This window comes from Danio rerio, chromosome 18 (genome assembly GCF_049306965.1).
Source record: "Danio rerio strain Tuebingen ecotype United States chromosome 18, GRCz12tu, whole genome shotgun sequence".
In the NCBI taxonomy this organism is placed as follows: domain Eukaryota; kingdom Metazoa; phylum Chordata; class Actinopteri; order Cypriniformes; family Danionidae; genus Danio; species Danio rerio.
This window is the reverse complement of record NC_133193.1, coordinates 52,026,326-52,042,415: the sequence shown is the minus strand read 5'-3', so window position 1 is coordinate 52,042,415 and position 16,090 is coordinate 52,026,326. Positions and strand designations below refer to the sequence as shown.

Sequence of the window (16,090 nt, the reverse complement as noted above, 5' to 3'; positions counted from 1 at the left end):
ATGTGGATCTGCTTGCTTCACCTTGGTCTCGAAGTTATTATGGTGCGTCTCTGCTGGTTTCCAGACTGGCATCAAGGAGAAGCTCCTCTAAATCCTGCCCACAGCTCAGCTCTGCCGTCACACTCACTAACACACACACATACAGACACAGAGAGAGAGAGACAGACAGACAGACAGATAGGCAGGCAGACAGACAGATAGACAGATAGGCAGATAGACAGGCAAACAGACAGACAGACAGACAGACAGGCAGGCAGACAGACAGATAGGCAGATAGACAGGCAGGCAGGCAGACAGACAGACAGGCAGACGGGAAGACAGACAGACAGACAGAGAGACAGACAGACAGACAGACAGGCAGGCAGACAGAGACAGACAGACAGACAGACAGACAGGCAGAGAGACAGACAGAAAGACAGACAGACAGACAGGCAGAGAGACAGACAGGCAGACAGACAGACAGACAGACAGGCAGACAGACAGACAGGCAGGCAGACAGGCAGGCAGGCAGACAGAGACAGGCAGACAGACAGGCAGACAGGCAGGCAGACAGATAGACAGACAGGCAGAGAGACAGGCAGGCAGACAGACAGAAAGACAGGCAGACAGACAGACAGACAGGCAGGCAGACAGATAGACAGACAGGCAGAGAGACAGGCAGACAGACAGACAGACAGACAGACAGACAGGCAGACAGACAGGCAGACAGACAGACAGACAGGCAGGCAGACAGATAGACAGACAGGCAGAGAGACAGGCAGGCAGACAGACAGAAAGACAGGCAGACAGACAGACAGACAGGCAGACAGACAGACAGACAGACAGAAAGACAGGCAGGCAGACAGACAGACAGGCAGACAGACAGGCAGACAGACAGGCAGGCAGACAGACAGACAGGCAGACAGGCAGACAGAAAGACAGACAGACAGGCAGACAGACAGACAGACAGGCAGGCAGACAGATAGACAGACAGGCAGAGAGACAGGCAGGCAGACAGACAGAAAGACAGGCAGACAGACAGGCAGACAGACAGACAGACAGACAGACAGACAGAAAGACAGGCAGGCAGACAGACAGACAGGCAGACAGACAGGCAGACAGACAGGCAGGCAGACAGACAGGCAGACAGAAAGACAGACAGACAGACAGACAGGCAGAGAGGCAGACAGACAGGCAGACAGACAGACAGACAGACAGACAGGCAGACAGACAGGCAGACAGACAGACAGGCAGACAGACAGGCAGACAGACAGACAGACAGACAGGCAGACAGGCAGACAGACAGGCAGACAGACAGACAGGCAGACAGACAGGCAGACAGACAGACAGGCAGACAGACAGACAGGCAGACAGAAAGACAGACAGACAGACAGGCAGAGAGGCAGACAGACAGGCAGACAGACAGACAGACAGACAGACAGGCAGACAGACAGGCAGACAGACAGACAGGCAGACAGACAGGCAGACAGACAGACAGACAGACAGGCAGACAGACAGGCAGGCAGGCAGATAAACACAACACACACACATGCACAGACAGACAAAGCCACACACATACAGATAAGGACATACAAAGTGAAACACACACACGCAAACACACACAGACAGACAAAGGCACACACAAAACAAACGCACACAAGCACACACCGATAGGGACGAACAAATAAAGAGATACACACACACACACACACACACACAAAGAGACACAGACACACACAACCACACACAAAACACACAAATAGAGACATACAAAGAGACGCACACAGAGGCAAAACATACACAAACACACAGATACAAAACACAGAGAGAAAGACACACACACAAACACACAAAGACAGGCACAAAACACACAGAGACATACAAAGACACAAAACACACACACACACAGTTTTTATTCAGTACATATCTTATTTGAAGTAATTAAGTTCATCATATATTTCTGTGGTCTTCACAAGATGTAATAAACATGTCATGAACAGAACTTCAGATCCATCAAAATACCTGATCAAAAAGAGCAACGCTTCAATGCTTAGTTCACTCTATTCCACAACAAGCACTGACACCATGCATTTTGACAGATACAGTGGGGGAAATAAGTATTGAATTTCTCTCAGAAAACACAGATTCTAAAGGTGCTGTTGACTTGAAATTCTCAACAGATGTTGGTAACAACCAAAGCAATGCGTATATGTGAAGAAAACACAACTAACTGGTTTACAAATGAAGTCTTGCATAAAAAAATGAAACAACACTGGGAAAATGTATTGAACACATAAAGAAAGGGAGGAGTAGAAAGGCATGGAAAGCCCAGACAGCAGCTGAAATCTCTCAGTAGTTCTTCAGCAAGCCTCTGCTCTTCCTCAGTGTAAATTAATATTAATGACATCTACATTAGCAGGAGGATGAAGATAAAACCAGGGTGGACATTTCAGCAAGACAATGACTTAAAACACAGACAAAGAGTCCCTCTGATGCTTTCAGAGAAAGAAAATCAAGCTGTAGAATGGCCCAGCCAATCACCTGACCCGACTCCAATAGAGAATACAGAATAAAGCTCAGATTTGACAGACGAGACCCACAGAAGCATCAAGATTTTGACACTCTGTTGAAGTCTAAGGGTGCTTCACACTAGCGCTTTTGGTCTGCACCCGGGATTGTTTGACGTCAGAGTACGGTACGTTCAGCTGCGAATGTGTCTTATAAACTCGGGTGAGCACCCATGAACCGTACCCGAGTCAGCCAGAAAGAGGTGGTCTGGGGTACGTTTCACGAGAACCGCCAACAGTACAATAAACTATCATTTTCATAACGTTCATTCATGTGTGCGTGTGTGTGTGTGTGTGTGTGTGTGTGTATGTGTGTGTGTGTGTGTCACGTACTGTACCCTGGTGACAAGTGGGACTGAGCCAGGGCAAACATCTTCACTATCTTTCTGATCTTCTTCAATTGTACACTCCCTCGCGCTCACTGAGATCATCTTCTGCTGAACTGTTATCTGTTCCAAACTTTAAGATGAAGTCATTTGGTGGCGGGGCTTTTAGTGGAATTCTCTGCCTCTGACATTCGCCAGATGGACTCTATTTCCCATTTTAAATGTCAGATAAAAACGTTTTTGTTTGTTGAGGATCGCTTTTAATTATTTGCTGGTTTAATACTACGCTGATTGTTATTTTTACTGCTTGTATTTTTATGATGTGCTTGTGATCTGCGCTAAGGTGTCCTTGAGTGCTTTGAAAGGCGCCTAAAAATAAAAGGTATTATTATTATTATTATTATAAACACAGGGAAATGTCTGCTTGTCTCCTCCAAAAACAGCTTTTGTGGACATCGCATTATGCGGCAGATGGATAGTCGCTATTTGTATGTCCAAAACGAAAAGACTGCAGAACGACCGCGACCCATAGCCTACGTCTTTCCATTTTGACACTTTGCTTTCATGTCCGTCACCTAGCAACAGCCATACACACAACATCAGCTCGATGGCGCAAGCGTAACGGAGTTCAGAAGGAAAAAAGACACTTAAAACAACCGAGAAAGTACCGAGGGGGGGTTGTTACGTCAAACTTGGGTACGGTCCAGGCAAATGAACCAAGTGTGAAAGCACCCTAAGAAAAACTCACACCTGAGCAATGCATGAGTGTTCATTCTTCATATGAGAGGCATCTTTAAGCTGCCATCATTAAAACAAAAAAATCTTTTTAAAAAGTATTAAATATTAAGGGTGTCACGATCCTCCAAATCCTTGTTTCCATTACATTTTCGATTCTAAAGGCACGATTCGATTTTCGATTATGAATAACTAATTAATTCATGACCAATTAATTATTTGTAGCCTGCCGTTTAAACTACCTGACCTGCATGGTCTTTGTTTTCCCTATAAACAAATCATACAGTAAATGAATAAAGGCAAGATACACACATAATTACCACCTGTCAATCACTTTTTCTGCGGGACTCGTGAATAGGCAGTGATCTGTGTCGTTATAATGGCGTCGGTAAAAAAAGAGGCACAACCAACAGGAACCAGCCAACAGCATCTGAGGTGTTCGCTAAAATGACTAAGTACCTGTGTGAAAGATTGAAGCAGTCCTCTGACTGCCTGGACCTGCTGTCTCGAGCGCATGGCTGTGTGTGCGTCTGTGTGTGTGTGGTCACGTGATGTGCATTTTCAGAGGTAGAGAGGAAGGAGGGCTGCTCAGTAGGGGTGTCAAAATTAATCGTTTCTTCGATGCACCGCGATGCAGACGCAGACAATTCGGATTCGGTTCAGTAATAATCATAACCGGTTATTACTGACGTCATTTACCTCATATGCGCTCTGTCACGAGGGAGACGATTGCGAGTATTTACAGCGCTTTAACTACTTAATACTCATGAACTGTGCACAATTTCACTGTGTGAGTTTGAGAATGAAAGTAGCCTACTCCATTTCTCTCTCTCTCTCTCTCTCTCTCTCTTTCTCACACACACACAGTGGCCCATTTGACCTGCTGGCGTGGCTTTTCTTCTCCTCTCGGCTGTTTTACAGCGTTACTTTTGGATACAGAAACGAGCGCGTGTCTGCAGAGTTTTCTCCACCGTGTCTATCATACATCAGCCGTTTGATCGCCGCTGCCGCTGCCGCTTGCCGCATATAATACATCTGAAGAGCACAGCGCGCAAGAGCCAATCGCAACCCAATCAATCTCAATCAAAGGGGTGTAAGAGAACTAGACAAGGATCAGAAATTGAGCTGGATATTTATATTTGTTTATATTATTTGCTTAATGCTCGTTTTTTAAAAAGTTTCAGTTTATATATCTGACTGTTTCTATTAAATGACACAATTGTATTACAAATAATAGCCTATATAAATATAAATATATTCATACATTTTCATACAAGAGCTGCAGCTGTGAAAATAATATAAAAGCATCGTCAATGCACTGAATTATCGAATTGAACCGAATCGATGGCATGATAATCGTAACCGAACCGAACCGTGAGACTAGTGTAGGTTCACAGCTCTACTGCTCAGAAATGCTACACGCCACTGTGGATGTCAAATCGTTGTCGTTTTAAAATGCCATTTAAAAACAAAGACAGTGTAAACAGGGCCTGAGTGTGTACTTTTCGCGAGTGGATTTGCAACGGGGGCGGGCGGAGGAGCAAGATGCCGGTGTTGTCAATCGGACGAACCCTAATACGTACATAGCAGAGCTTGCAAAACTGTGTTTGTTTTTTTTCGAAAACACGAAGGTTGTCAACGTAACTCACTGGAAATCCAAAATGCTTCCACACCGGTGACTTCATTGAAAAAGGAGAGGGTTTAAGCTTTGTCTCCTGCTTCAGCAGTTCAACAAGCGTGTTTTTTTCCCGCTTGGCAAGCCAAGCTGACGTGACATGGGGGCGTGGCAGCATCGACGATTCTATTTTTTGATTTGATAATCGAAATTAAGCATAAATTTAAAATCGAAATCGTGACACCCCTATTAAATATGTTTCAGTAGTTTCTGTTATTTAATTATGACACATAACTAATTTTTCAGATTTGTTTAGTTTTATTTTCATGTGTGTATTGTTTGGGTTTTTACCAAAATCTGCTTCAACTTCATGTCGACAGCTCCTCTAGAAAAAGTTCTCCCAGGAGTAAACATGACAATGTGTTGAAAGCTTATCGTCAGGTGAATGCAGCGTGAACTCACCGTGCTCCATGATACAGCTGGCTGGTTTGGCTCCCTCAAACTCAAACAAGGCAAACTCTGGCTTCAGACCGTTGGGCAGCGGCGCTCCTGTGTTTGCGTCTTCATTTATATCAGCTTCATTGTTTAGTGTTTCTGCTTTCTTCTGCTCCTCCTCACTGACACTCTCTGTCAACTGAGTCTGGTCAATATTAGCATCCAGACTCGGTGTGCTTGTGGATACTGAATCCTCCTGCTGTGCATCTGGTGTCTTTTCTGCATGCGATTTCTCTGTGGGTTGTGTTGAATTCTGCGTCTGCGAAGGTGCTTTTATATCAGTTATTGCTGACGGCTGGATGCTTTTGAGCATTGCGATACTCGTCTGCTGCTGCTCGGGAGGGCTTTCCACACGGGTTACCATGAAGATTTTGTGTCCTCTTCCTGGACTGGACACTGAAATACATCGTCCAGGAGATGACGGTGTGACAATGCTGGCTTCTGTTACTGTAATTCCTGAAATGACGGCTGGAGATGCTATAGGAGGAGTGGAGGGGATGGTTTTACTGGTGTCTGCTGCAGCTGGAATGGGTATTGGAGATGTGGATGTTAATGAAGTGTTTGTTGGCGTTTCTTCATCTTCAGTGTCTGAATCTGAATCATCCTGCGGTGTTGATTCCTGATCTTTGGGCTCTTGGTTTTCAGACACTTCACTGCTCTCCTGGGTTGCATCTTTCGGAGCGTCTGTGGTTTCTTCTTCGATTTTCTTCAAAGGGGATGCTTCTTCTTCTTCTTCTTCTTCGTGGGTTTGGTCCTCAGTGGCGATTTCTGCCATTGAAGCCGAGAGTCTCATCTTCTGCTCGGTTTCTTCCTTCTCTCTGGCCAATATGAAGTTCCTCTTGCAGCCGTTCTGGATGTCGGCCAGCAGGGCGCGCTGTGTCTCAATGAAACTCTTCACCTGGAAACACAGATGCAGTGCGGGGATGCAATAAACAGTGTCAATGTCACACACCTGCTGAACACTCGTATATATAATTACCTGTAAAAAATGTAAACTGCTTTTATTTTTTTAAAGAAAAAGATTTCCACAGGCGGCTAATAGTTTTGCCTTCAGCTGTATATCAATACACATCACCAGTGGTGTGCAGTAAAAAAAGAGAGGTGCTTCTGATGCCTGTGTGTCAGCATAGTGGCAGATTCAAAAACAAGACTATCATCCTATGCTAATGAGGGAGAGATGGTCACTAGTGGGCGGGGCTTTCCCCCTCTGATGACACGTACAAAGGGAGAATGCCAACCAGCAGACTGTTTTAATCAAGTCTAATTAGGGGCCAAGCGCCGTAGGTGTGTAGGCAACTATTGCTTTCGTTAGCGTTCCTATTATTATTATTCTTCTTCCGTTTCTTCCGCCGGATTTGAATGGCAGCCCATATAGGCATATGCGGGAAAGTTGTATAATTTGGCACAAGGATAGAGGACAGTCTTAACATTAATCAGACCAAATATGAAGTCTCAACATCAAACTCTCTAGCGCCACCACTGGTCCAAACTTTCACGTGTATTTATCATGATAACTTTTGAACCGAATGGGCTACAATCAAAATTCTATTTTTTCCTCTGATTCCTTGGCTCAGTCCGATACAAACGCATCCTACGACGTCATTTTCTGTCATGAATTTTTTCGCACTTTTTAAAATTTTTCGAAAAACCTATTTGATTGAATTCGTCCTAGGCCGTGTCTCCGATTTTCACCAAAATTTAAACACATGATCTACAGACCATGCCAACCCAAATTTATGGAATTCAAGTTGATTAGACCACATGTTTTCGTTTAACTTGCAATCAAATGTAACGTAGAACTTGCGAAAATGGATTTGAGGCGATATCTCCGTAACGCATTCACTGATTCACACCAAACTTGGTGTGTGTTATGACAACTAGGGTCTGAGGTTATATGCAGAGTTTCGGCGAACTGCCCCCTAGTGGTCCGGAGATAGGAAAAAAATAGCTTTTTTGGTTTATAACGTCTCAACCTTTCGTCCGAAACTCATAAAACTGGTCTCATTACATCCGGCAGAGCATGTCGAATTTTCACAGGTCAGCCATTTTGGGCATCGCCCATTTCGATTTTTGGCCAAAAATGCTATATTTTAACAACATATTCACATATCATTACAAAACATGGTATGCATCTTCAACCCCATGCCCTGAAAGTACTCAAAAACTTCTGGAGCAGCGCCACCTATTTATAAATGATTCACTTTTACCATTAGAGGATGTTTAAATTCACACAACTGTTTCAACCCCTTACAAAAGTGATTTTTGCATAATTTAAAACCAATGGTTCATGTAATATGTTAAAGTTGCCTGTCTGTATTAGCTCAGTCCTGCTGTATATGAGATTCTCCCAGCTCTCACCGTCTCCTTCTTGGGCTCTCGGTCCAGGTCGAGTCTCAGTAAAGACGTGTTGACTTTAAATGCTAGAGAGAGAGCCATGAGGCCTCCGGTCTTGATCTCGTTTTCTCGCATGTCCAGCCGGAGCAGCCTTGGACTCTCAGCGATGAACTCTGCGATGGCCACCGCTCCTGTTACACACACACACACACACACACACACACACACACACACACACACACACACACACACACACACACACACACACACACACACACACAAACACACAAACACACACAAACACACACACACACACACACACACACACACACACACACACCCGCATGCACGCACACAAACAAACACACACAAACACACACACACACAACAAATAAAATATTAATTATAAAATTATAATTTTTTATACATATAAACCCATTTTAACAAACCCTAAATACACTGCCTAAAAAACTATAAAAATAAATAAATAAATAAAAAATAAAAAAAATTAAAGGAAAAGTAATTATAAAAAAAAAATTGTAAAAAAGGGCTGCCAAATCTTTTTAAAATAAAAAAATAAAATAAATAAATAAATAAATACATACATAAATAAATAAAATAATAATAAATACATATATAAATAGAGTGACAACAGTACATTCAATTTACACAGTGGCTTAGTGATTACCACTGTCACCACACAGCAAGAAAGTCGCTGCTTTGACGCTTTGACTGTACTACTTTGACTCAGTTTTAGCTGTGGGACGAGTGTGAAGCTCCGGACCAACACACCGATCACACTTCTGCTCATCATTAGCTTTGGCATTCATCAATGAATGCTATTTTTAATGCTGTCATTATCGGACCAATATCAAAAACAGGCAGATATATGTAAGCTGTTAGATCATGTACTATTTCCACTGGTTGAATTCCTTCCTGGACGCCACTTTTTTATTATTTGACTGTTATTTTGATATTGTTTAATGTTTAGTGACTTGGTAATGGAGCAGATTTTATTCGTACAAAAGAAAGTTGGATTTAAAAACAAAGAATAGTTGAGTAATGAAGTTCAGAGATCAGTCCAAACGTTCCTGAGGTTAAGATTTTAAAGTAACATCAGTTTTTCACTGTGTGTGTTTGCCTTTTTAATTTTGCAATCATAAATTGTGAAATATTTATATTCATCCTCCTCCATATCTGAATAGTTATCAATTAACAAATGCATGAAGACAAAATTATTAGCCAAAGTTATTAATATTTGTCTTATTATACTAGTATTCACCTGTGAAAAAAGTGACATTTAAAGGCTTAACTAGGTTATAAGTTAGGACAATTAGGTAGGTCATTGAATGGCAGTGGTTTGTTCTGTAGACAATATATATATATATATCAGAGGTTGCGTTAATCGAATGTTTTCCATCATTGACCGATTTTTTTTTTAGCAGTGGCAGAAAAATCTGAAGGTGATCCATCATTTTTATGGATTATGCTGAGGGTGATCTATTGTAATTTGTTGCTAACTGTAATTCCCACTCCTGTCCAGGTGATGGCGATTGTCCTTGTTTTGTCTCCTCTTGTCACCGCTGCGTAGTTGCAAAAACAGACAAACCTGTCAAACCTGTGCAAACCTGCACAGCCATATCACCCTGCTGCCAAAGACCGGTTACTCACTGAAGCTAAGCAGGGCTGAGCCTGGTCAGTACCTGGATGGGAGACCACAAGGGAACACTAGGTTGCTGTTGGAAGTGGTGTTAGTGAGGCGAGCAGGGAGCGCATACCTGCTCCGCGCCTTTCAGTTTGCGCGCACCACACCTACCTCTCCCGCTCTTCACTAGCTAAAGTGGCTCTAGTAATTCCGGTCTCCAGTGTGGCAGCAGAACACAGCTTCAGCCTCCAGAACAAAATTAAACTATCAGGAGAAGTCGACTTTTGAGGTAAAGACACAGAATTTAATGACAATAGCCTGTGCATCAGTCTCCCTTGATGCGCTTGATTACGCACAGGAAAGCACCCAGTTAGATAGGTTCGTTTGCACCCAGGCAGATAGGTTTGTTTGTCAAATAAATGAACATTTTAGCCTATATGCTGATCGTGCAAGTTCATTAATAAAATACGAATGAAAAAGCGATTAGAAAATATGCAAATTAAATGAGGGTCAATAATAGGTCATGATGGAATTTTTACAACCCTCTCCATCAAAATGACGGACAATTAAAAAGTCTAACACGACCTCTGAGATTAGATTAAATTAAGATGATGGATGGATGGATGGATGGATGGATGGATGGATGGATGGATGGATGGATGGATGGATGGATGGATGGATGGATGGATGGATGGATGGATGGATGGATGGATGGATGGATGGATGGATGGATGGATGGATGGATGGATGGATGGATGGATGGATAGATAGATAGATAGATAGATAGATAGATAGATAGATAGATAGATAGATAGATAGATAGATAGATAGATGATGGATGGATGGATGGATGGATGGATGGATGGATGGATGGATGGATGGATGGATGGATGGACGGACGGATGAAAGATGGATGGATGGATGGACGGACGGACAGACGGACAAACAATAGATAGATAGGTGGATGGATGGATGGACGGACGGACGGACAGACGATAGATAGATAGATAGATAGATAGATAGATAGATAGATAGATAGATAGATAGATAGATAGATAGATAGATGATGGATGGATGGATGGATGGATGGATGGATAGACGGACGGATGAAAGATGGATGGATGGATGGATGGATGGACGGACGGACAGACGGACAAACAATAGATAGATAGGTGGATGGATGGACGGATGGACGGACGGACGGACGGACGGACGGACGGACGGACGGACGGACAGACGGACGGACAGACAGACAGACAGACAGACAGACAGACAGACAGATAGATAGATAGATAGATAGCCGTGCAAAATTGTGCCAGTATTCTTTGAATGAGAAGGAGTGTCTAAACTTTTGCTCTGCACAGTGTGTGTGTGTGTATGTATATATATATATATATATATATATATATATATATATATATATATATATATATATATATATATATATATATATATATATCAAGGTTGATATTAAATAATGACATTATTTAAAAAAAAAAATGAAAAAACTGCTTTTATTCCAGCTAAACTCAAAGAAATAAGACATTCTCCAGAAGAAAAAAATATTATTGGAAATGCTGTGAAAATGTCCTTGTTCTGTAAAACATCATATGGGAAACAATAATAATTGAAGAAATAATAATAATATATAATAATCAATTTTGACTTCTATGCTGCTGGTCATCCTAGGATTATTTTCCAAATTTTAAGACTTGCCAAAGATCAGATTATTTCTCATGTGCTAATATGGGAAAAAATCTTTGTGTACTAACTATGTCACATGACCACGTGTCCACACACACTTAAAATAATGAACAATAATGATGTACTTCAGTAAGTGGAGATCTGACCTTCACAGGAGAGTTTGGTGGAGGCCAGACCCAGCCTGAGGATGGAGCGGTTGGAGATCAGTCCGTCTTTCAGTTTGTGCACTCCTTCATTCCCCACTGCGTTGTGTCCAAGATTCAGTGTTTCCAAGCTCTGTGTGAACGGCTGGAGAAACAGAGAGAGAGAGACATCCATCATTAAAACATCTGATCATCATCATCATATATGTTTATTTAATGCCATGACTTTTTACAATTAAAAGACAACTCTGTAGAAAAAAGACAGTACTGCAAGGTGTAAAACATTGAGAATTGCAAGACAGAAACTGAATTATGAGGAAAACATAAAACTTACAATCAAATAAAAAGTGAATTATGAGATGTGAACTTACAATAATGAGAAATAAGTCAGAATCACATGATAAAAACTCACAAGCGCAGGGCAAAAGAATCTAAGTTGCAAGATATAAATCAACAACTTTTAGCTTTGCTATAAAATGTGCTGTAAAAGCAAAGCTTTCTGTTCAGCAGACATGCGCATGCTGCAGTGCATTAGAGGCTGTGAGTGTCTAAAGTCCTTAATTAAGAAAAAGCCGGCAGGACACACATAAACACGAGCGCTGCACGGTCAGCATTTGGCAAACACACAAACACAAACAAACACAGCATCCTGAATGAGCATTTCACTAAATGATGAGCTCTGCATCACACTTTTACTAGGCATGATATCTATCTATAAATCCATCCATCCATCCATCCATCTATCTATCTATCTAGCTATCTATCTATCTATCCATCCATCCATCCATCCATCGTTCTTTCTTTCTATGATCCATCGTTCTATCTATCTATCTATCTATCTATCTGTCTGTCTGTCTGTCCGTCCGTCCGTCCGTCCGTCCGTCCGTCCGTCCGTCCGTCCGTCCGTCCGTCCGTCCATCTATCTATCTATCTATCTATCTATCTATCTATCTATCTATCTATCTATCTATCTATCTATCTATCTATCTATCTATCTATCTATCTATCTATCTATCCATCCATCCATCCATCCATCCATCTTTCTTTCTATGATCTATCGTTCCATCCATTCATCCATCCATCATTCGTTCTATGTTCCATGGTTCCATGGTTCCATCCATCCATCCATCCATCCATCCATCCATCCATCATTCGTTCTAAGTTCCATGGTTCTATCCATCCATCCATCCATCCATCCATCCATCCATCCATCCATCCATCCACCTATCTATCTATCTATCTATCTATCTATCTATCTATCTATCTATCTATCTATCTATCTATCTATCTATCTATCTATCTATCTATCTATCTATCTATCTATCTATCCTTCTTTCTTACTATGATCCATCGTTCCATCCATCTATCCATCCATCCATCATTCGTTCTATGTTCTATCCATCCATCCATCCATCCATCCATCCATCCATCCATCCATCCATCTATCTATCTATCCATCCATCCTTCTTTCTTACTATGATCCATCGTTTCATCCATCCATCCATCCATCCATCCATCCATCCATCCATCCATCCATCCATCCATCCATCCATCCATCTATCTATCTATCTATCTATCTATCTATCTATCTATCTATCTATCTATCTATCTATCTATCTATCTATCTATCTATCTATCTATCTGTGTGTGTGTTTACCAGCGCAGCGGCCAGGTATCCCATGCCATTGTGTGTGAGCTGGTTGTTCCAGAGCACCAGCGTGACCAACCCCTTCCTCTGCTCCTTCAGACCCTCACACACGTACGCCAACCCTGAGGAAAAGAGGAAAACACATCAATCTGAAGAGCGCTAATAGGAGGAGCACAACGCCATGAGAAGGAAGAGCTCATACCCGAGTCCAGTATGTGATTGTTCCTCAGGTCCAAAATCTGGATGTTGTAGTTAAACTTTAGCAGATTGCCCAACTGAGCTGAATCCTGCAGGCCGTTCAGCTTATTCTCAGCCAGATACAGCTCTCTGAGGTTCATGTTCATCTTCAGCGCTGTGGCTGCACACACATGACACAGGACGCATTATAATTTGTTTGTTTACATATCATTTGGGGAAAATGATTTATCCTAAAAAGTCATGTGAAAACTATCACAAGCTTTTCCATTGATTACCCAGCAGCATTAGCGGTCGTCCAGAGATGCCGGAGTTCTCCAGATGGAGGACTGTCAGACTGCTGCTGATCCGAAGAGCTCTGGCCACAAATGGAGCCGAATGGTCCAGCAGAGGGGTGTTACGGGCATCTAGATACTGCAGAGAGTTCGTCTAAACACACACACACACAGATAAAGGGTTAATTTTACTCATTTATTATTAATAGTACCCAATATACAGTACAATAAACCTCACTTGTACTACACCGTTAACATCCCTTTCAGAAAGGACCCCCCAAGATTTTGAATCCCTTTAAAAGCAAATGAGCGGCTGTTCTCCGCCCCCTTTCCAAAAGAAGGCGGGTCTTTACAGCTCATGCATTGGATACTCCAGCAAAAATAAACACCTGCTTGAGTTTTAAAACATGGACCGTATAAAGTCCTGCATCTTGTTTTCTGAACTTTTTGAGAAAGTTCAATTAGTTATAAGCCCGCTTCATCTGTCTTAAGTACGTCAAAATTATAGAAGTTTAATAGAGTTATATATTACTTATTATATACTACAAATTTAGTTCATGAGTTAAATGTACCTGTTGGGTTAGATGATATGGTAATATTTAATATATATAAAATAAATATTCCATTGTTGGCATCCCTACCACTAAAAGCTGCGTTTACACTACAAGCGACCAGTGACCGCTTATTTTACCGAAGAGCATGCAACTTCCGGTGACCTCTATTTACCGTTAACACAACTCAACCAGGGTCCGCCCCCTTTTATTTAAATGTGTGATATTGTGTCAAAACCAATCATCTGTTTCACCGATTAGTGAAAAATATTTGGCCACACCCCTTCAACCATTAGTGTGCTGTGAGTGAAAGGTGATAAAACCCCGCCCCCTACTAAATATTCCATTGTTGGCATCCCCGCCACTAAAGCTGCGTTCACACTACAAGCGACTCACACGCGACCAGTGACCGTTCATTTCAATGAAGAGCAAGCAACTTCTGGCGACCTCTATCTACCGTTGGCAACAAGGTGGGCGTATCGAGTGACGCGACAAAGTTAAGAATCCTTTGACTTCATGCAAATGAAGAGCCAATAGGAGCACGAGTAGATCACGTGATCCTCTCTCAGCTCCCGCAGAGGCTGGTTGTATTCTCCATGCTGTAGTCCTACACAGACCTGCATTTGCAGTAGATAATAGCCGCAATGATAGGAGTGTAGAGAACACTTTTTTCTTGATCCTCTTTGTAATTAAGCGTTTTATGAACTGATTACATTTAGATTTAGCTTTTTCTGAAAAATCTTTACTTTTAGCGGCACATAAACTCATTCGCTCTCTGCTATAAATGTTACTTAAGCAAACTCAAGGTAGGAAGCCAACTAACGGTTTCAATCGCCACCCAGAGTGACAGAGCTACATAGTCACTGCTAGTGTGAATGAGGCATAACACAACTCAACCAGGCTCCGCCCCCTTTTATTTAAATGTGTGATATTGTGTTGAAACCAATCACCTGTTCCACCGATTAGTATAATATACTTAGCCACACCCCTCCAACCATTAGTGTGCTGTGAGTGAAAGGTGATAAAACCCCGCCCCCTACTAAATATTCCATTGTTGGCATCCCCGCCACTAAAGCTGCGTTCACACTACAAGCGACTCACAAGCGACCAGTGACCGTTCATTTCAATGAAGAGTAACTTCCCACGACCTCTATCTACCGTTGGCGTACCGAGTGACGCGACAAAGTTGAGAATCCTTTGACTTCATGCAAATGAAGAGCCAATAGGAGCATGAGTAGATCACGTGATCCTCTCTCAGCTCCCGCAGTGGGTGGTTGTATTCTCCATGCTGTAGTCCTACACAGACCTGCATTTGCAGTAGATAATAGCCGCAATGATAGGAGTAGAGAACACTTTTTTCTTGATCCTCTTTGTAATTAAGCGTTTTATGAACTGATTACATTTAGATTTAGCTTTTTCTGAAAAATCGTTACTTTTAGCGGCACATAAACTCATTCGCTCTCTGCTATAAATGTTACTTAAGCAAACTCAAGGTAGGAAGCCAACTAACGGTTTCAATCGCCACCCAGAGTGACAGAGCTACATAGTCACTGCTAGTGTGAATGAGGCATAACACAACTCAACCAGGCTCCGCCCCCTTTCATTTAAATGTGTGACATTGTGTCGAAACCAATCACCTGTTCCAACGATTAGTGAAATATACTTAGCCACACCCCTCCAACCATTAGTGTGCTGTGAGTGAAAGGTGATAAAACCCCGCCCCCCTACTAAATATTCCATTGTTGGCATCCCCGCCACTAAAGCTGCGTTCACACTACAAGCGACTCACAAGCGACCAGTGACCGTTCATTTCAACGAAGAGCAAGCAACTTCCGGCGACCTCTATCTTTTTTTATTTTATGCAAATGAAGAGCCAAT

The 16,090-nt window shown here is 42.2% G+C and overlaps 1 protein-coding gene across 1 annotated transcript in view; it reads right to left on the bottom strand.

Moving 5' to 3' along the window:
- ppp1r37 (protein phosphatase 1, regulatory subunit 37) overlaps positions 1–16,090 on the bottom strand; it is a 72,531-nt gene that overhangs the window by 1,377 nt on the left and 55,064 nt on the right. Inside the window, exons 6-12 of the mRNA NM_001080167.2 lie at positions 13,665–13,815; positions 13,394–13,549; positions 13,201–13,313; positions 11,547–11,688; positions 8,076–8,242; positions 5,685–6,615; positions 22–126 (exon numbers count right to left, since the gene is read on the bottom strand). Of these exons, the coding sequence (NP_001073636.2) occupies positions 38–126; positions 5,685–6,615; positions 8,076–8,242; positions 11,547–11,688; positions 13,201–13,313; positions 13,394–13,549; positions 13,665–13,815 (1,749 nt within the window). The 3' untranslated portion in view covers positions 22–37. The remainder of the gene's footprint in view (positions 1–21; positions 127–5,684; positions 6,616–8,075; positions 8,243–11,546; positions 11,689–13,200; positions 13,314–13,393; positions 13,550–13,664; positions 13,816–16,090) is intronic.